Source organism: Poecilia formosa, unplaced genomic scaffold, assembly GCF_000485575.1.
Source record: "Poecilia formosa unplaced genomic scaffold, Poecilia_formosa-5.1.2 Scaffold712, whole genome shotgun sequence".
Classification (NCBI taxonomy): domain Eukaryota; kingdom Metazoa; phylum Chordata; class Actinopteri; order Cyprinodontiformes; family Poeciliidae; genus Poecilia; species Poecilia formosa.
The window spans coordinates 108676-114091 of NW_006800651.1; the positions used below are offsets into that span (position 1 = coordinate 108676).

General features: G+C 39.1%; 1 protein-coding gene across 1 annotated transcript; it reads left to right on the forward strand.

Moving 5' to 3' along the window:
• On the forward strand, window positions 1-5137 carry LOC103131044 (gap junction beta-7 protein). Its single transcript, XM_007542593.2, has 2 exons — window positions 1-388; window positions 4174-5137. Exon 2 carries the CDS (start codon window positions 4188-4190, stop codon window positions 4986-4988), a length of 801 nt encoding a protein of 266 aa, XP_007542655.1. The 5' UTR covers window positions 1-388; window positions 4174-4187; the 3' UTR covers window positions 4989-5137.
• Window positions 5138-5416: the final 279 nt, after the last annotated feature.

Genomic DNA, 5416 nt, shown 5'->3' on the forward strand with positions numbered 1-5416 from the left:
TCTGACCTGAGGAGGTGACATGTATTATTTACTCATTGGCAGAGTAACACGATCCCTGTGTCATCAACCAGTAGCAGGCAGGTGAAGGAGGAATGAAAGCACAGCCCACCTGGTCTGGTGTGGCCATGAATGAATTTTATTTGCATTACTGATGTTGTCTTTGTTCACACCCACTGAGTTTCCAGCAGGTGATGTGCTCCGAGGCGACTGCTGGCCACATGTTACAGGAAAGGCAGAGTGCTGTAAAGAAAACAGAACAAGAAGCAGACTGATGTGAGTCTGATATAAAGCTGCTGCATGCAGGAGTCTGATCGGATCAGGTGTGACTCGCAGAAGAAACCCAAACCATCTGGGTCCAAGGATAAACCTCTCTCTTTGGACACAACTGGTAAGATTTAGTCTCTCTCTGCTTTATAACATGGCTTTAGACTTTTAGATTGATGCAGAAAAAGCAACAAGAAATCTGGTTTGTTTTTAATTTTGTAGAATATTCTGAAATTCCAACACACCAGAAAATCATGTGACGTAGCAAAATTACTTCCCAAACATGTTAATTTCTGTAACTTTATAGTTTTTCTCACTGGGCATCTCTTGACTGAATAAAGTTGTTTTTCTGTCTGTATCTGTGTGACCTGTGTGCTTGAAATCTGGCCTTAGGCTGAATAACCAGATCAGCAAGTCAAACCATTTGATTATTTGCAAATTTAATTCCACAGAGATCAGTTTCCCCAAACTCACATAACTTATGTATGATGTAGTCACTAAGTTGGAGTAAAAACTAAATAACATAAATACATAGGCTTTACTCTGTTCAATGAGATCAGGTAGTTTTCAGTGGAGTTAAGAGAGGACCCCAATTTATTTATATTTATGTTCAAAACTAAATAAATTGAAACTAAACATGTTGAGACTGGAAGCAAAGTTCTAAACAATATACTGTGTTTTATTTCTTCTAATGTCAGGCTGCTTTCATTTGCCTTTTTTTTTATTTTTAAATTCTTTCATTTGTATTGTTCAGCCTGATGGGTGGAGCACAAAATTACCTTTTACCTTTGAAAAGGCAACAGCACAATAAGAGACTGAAAGAGCTGCATTCATTGGACGGTGTTTGGGAGCTAAAATAAATGGTTGATTATTCTTTGAAATGATCTGGATCCCGGAAACTTACATAGTTTCCATTGAAACAGTGCTGCACACATGACAAGAACAACTGATTCTACTGCTCAGCTTACCTAGAAATGGAATTAGACCAGAGAATACTTATGGTGCGTTCACACTGCAGCCTGAAGTGACCCAATTCCGATTTTTTGGGCAATTCAGATTTTTTTTTGCCGGGGCCGTTCACACTGCCAGTAAATGCGACCTGTATGTGTTCTGCAGTGTAAACGGGCAAACGACCTGAAAGTGTCCTGCATGCCCACTAGAGGGCACAATAGCGTCAGCGTTCTCAGTGTTCTGCCAACCGCCATAAAAAGAAGAAGTGCTCAGTGTTTGCGGAAGTAAACATGGAGGCTAACGGTGGAGCTTAGCTTACATATTTGAAGTTGTCTGGCCAGAGCAGCATATTAACAACTTAATCCTCATATAATCCATCATGGTTGTTGTTTTTCTCCCCCCTTGCGCGTATCAGGACACAAAAAAGTGAGATTTGTTGAGAATCAGTGACGATCAGTTCGGATGAATGAGACCTGGACGTTAGGTCGCATTTGAATCGGATATGTATCGGATATGGGTCAGATTCGAAAAAGAATCCGACCTGTGCTGTTCACACTGCCATGAAAAGATTGGATACAGGTCACATTATGTCAAAAAATCGGAATTGGGTCACTTCAGGCTGCAGTGTGAATGCACCCTTACTAACCCTGAACAGGAGCACTTAGTTTACATACTTTAGATCAACATTTGATTAGTTTTCTTTTGCTCTCTTTCCTCTTTTTCTTGCCCTTGGTTTGTCATTTTCTTTGTATTTCCTTTTAATTCATGTAAAGCACTTTGAATTGCTTTGTTGCTGAAACTGTGTTATATAAATAAAATTACCTTACCTATAATTGTGAAATCCACCAGTTTGGTTATCAATTCATGATAATTTTTTTTCAAAGACTCAGACTTTGGATGTTTCAGGACTCAAAGTCTCAGTGGGTGATCAACATCAAACTGTTAATTAAAAAATATGTTCATAGTTTTCTGTGTGGTACAGAAGACCAAGAGAATAGCAAGAGGGATGTCTAGGTGTGGAGATTTTATCACCTGGAGCTTACGGTTGATAAGCTTTTTTTTTTTAAACTTTTTTTAACCTTTTTTTGATGAGGTAAAAACAATGTATACCCTCATCCAGCAAGATAAAACTATCTCTATCATCTCTCTAATCTGCTTCTATTCATAAAGATCTGCATACATTTGCACCCAGAAAGACAAGCTCCTCTTCTGATTCTTTTGTGAATCACAAATCAAGATGACATGATTTAACCAAAACGAGAGGCATTGAGGTGAACTCTTCACGGTCACAACATTGTTATGAGGAAATGAGACGTAAACATCCCCCTTTCTAAAGGGGTTAACAGATTTGTTCTGTTTTCAAATATTAAACTTCCTTAGAAGAAGGAATTTTGCCACACAACAAACACATCTTGTATTGGTATAGACATGAAATGATGATTGCTGTACCTCACTAGTCCTGCTGTATTTTTCATAGTTTGTCTTGCAAACATTTTCATATTTTTGCATCACAAATTTGTGTTGCGCGGCTGGCTCCCACCTACACAAGTCGGAAATGAGATTATCTCACATGGGAGCTCAGATAAACAACCACTTTAATCTGAACTCTAAAATCCTGACCGTAATAGTTTTGTGAAGGTGGTATACTGTAATTCCTTCGGCTGCAAAATTAGATTAAATCATATCTCCTCCACTACCATGTTTGACAGTTGGTATGATGTGTTTTTACTGATGTGCTGTGTTTTCCGTTCTTCAGACATGGAACTGTGGAATATGGTCAAACGTCTACTTTGCTCTCATCTTAACCAAAGTTTAGATGAGACCAAGCATGACTTTTTTGGAAGGGTGGAAGTCATCAACTTTCAACCTTCCAAAAAAGTCAGACTTGTTCAGGTGTTTTTTTTTTCTGTCATGAGCCTAAACCTTTTTGGAGGTATAGGTTTTATACATTATTTTTTCTGAAGCAATTAAATATATTAAACTGTCATCCCTGTATATCTCTTGGTTACATTTTAGGCAACAGCAAAAGAATAAAGAATGATTTTTTTTTCTCAAAAAGTTTAAGGACTGAAATTGGGTTTTAGTGCTATATATCATCAAAACAAACTGGGATATATTCAAAAATTAATTTAGAAATACTGCTTATTTCATAAATGTAAGCTCCCTCAGGTTGGGAGAGCATGACATTGGATTACTTCTAGCTTGTCTAAACATGCTACTTTGGCAATAGTTCTGAAAAAGCATCTAAGTGAAGACTTTTCCTGCCTAACAGTTTTATGACAGTGATGGGATGCTAACAGCTCAGTTGTCAAGCAGTGGAGACAATATTTTACACTGACATGTCCACCATCAGTTGTTAGCACTGCTAATCCACCTGGTTTACTTTTGCTGCTCCACTTTGAATCTCTGTCTGGCTGTAGAGAGCTAAAGAGAGATGTTGGAGTAGGGGATTTGAGCCTTTGCTCCTTGGTCCTGCGCTAATTCATGATGCCTCCTTTTCAAAGGCATCATGCTATTATTTGAATTTTTTAGTTACTAATCAGGTGCTTCCAGTTGTAAAAGTACCTTATTGTCATGGTTGTGCATCATGATAATTGTGCAAAAGTAACAAAGTGAGACAAAAAAACATAATTTTTGACTGGACAGCATCCAAAACCAGAGGAAATAACAGATCAAATATCCAATGCCTTGGCCAAAAAATTTTATTGCAAGCTACCCCAAGATGCTCCCACTATTCTAGAATATGTAATCAACTGATCATTGAATGTGACTAGCAATACAGGTTCATTTTTAGGTTAATCTTTGTTTTTTGTTTTTTTAAGTCCTGATTCATGAAATCCAAAAATTTAAAAGGGTGTACTACTTTTATCATGATTGCATTTATGATTCAACAATATTAATACTTTATGGCTGCTTTGTGTTATTTAGACTCTAACTCGATTGTTTATGTCCTGACAGGAGACAAGTGAACAATGAATTGGGGATTTTTGGAGAAGATTCTGAGTGGAGTGAACAAGTACTCCACTTCGATTGGCCGGATTTGGCTCTCTGTGGTCTTCCTGTTCAGGATTCTGGTATATGTGGCCGTGGCTGAGCAGGTCTGGAAGGACGAGCAAAAGGACTTTGTGTGCAACACACTGCAGCCCGGCTGCAAGAATGCCTGCTTCGACCACTTCTTCCCCATATCTCAGATCCGTCTTTGGGCTCTACAGCTCATCATGGTGTCTACACCATCCCTAATGGTGGCCCTTCATGTGGGCTACAGGGAGCACCGGGAGGCCAAGCACAAGAGAAAGTTCTACAAGGACAAAGGCAGCATTGATGGTGGTCTTTTCTGCACCTATGTCATCAGCTTGATCTTTAAGACGGGCTTTGAAGTGGGGTTCTTGCTGGCTTTTTACTACTTGTACAATGGTTTTGGGGTGCCCATCCTGATGCGGTGCACAGAGGAACCCTGCCCCAACACTGTGGACTGCTACATAGCCCGAGCCATGGAGAAGAAGATCTTCCTCTACATCATGGTCTGCACCTCCATCTTGTGTATCGCTCTCAACTTGTCAGAACTCCTTTACATTGTTTGGAAGCAGCTGTGGAGACACTTCAGCAGGCGGTATGTTCCTGTGGAGCAACAGATTTTGAAAAACAGCCAGCTTCATGTTTCAGATGACAAAGGGTTCACATCATCTGAGCAGCTTGAAAACACAAAGGTCTGCACACCAGAACCCGCAGCTGATGCAGTTGAAAAACCCGCCAGTCCAGTTCTGCAGAGCTGAGAACAACCTGGCCCCCTGGTCACAAAGACAAATGCAGTATCTTTTCGGCCTAAAATATAATTGACAATATTTTTTTTTAAAACATATAATTGAAAAAATATATACCTTCAGAGAATCATTGAAACTTGTTAAAGTATCTGTTGAATTGTTGACGTGTTGAATGGAAGTATGTTACACAGCAACATACCTGACTCTTACAGATAACATCCTTTGTTTGTTCCAACTTGCTTGCGTGATGGTACACTGCTCAGTAACTTTTTGCTTTTGTTTTTTCAGATTTATTTATATCTATTTCAGCAAAATGTGTTGTGTCTAGTTTATTTGTTTGAAAACTCTTGGTTGGTTCTTCCAGCACCACCAAACAAACAGCCCAGAAACAGGTAACTTTAGAGATTAAATTTTTCATTGCTCAGGGCCTCAAGGCAGCT

Bases quoted from the DNA above. Each gene is read 5' to 3' on its own strand.
- LOC103131044 (XM_007542593.2), top strand. From the start codon at position 4,188: ATGAATTGGGGATTTTTGGAGAAGATTCTGAGTGGAGTGAACAAGTAC.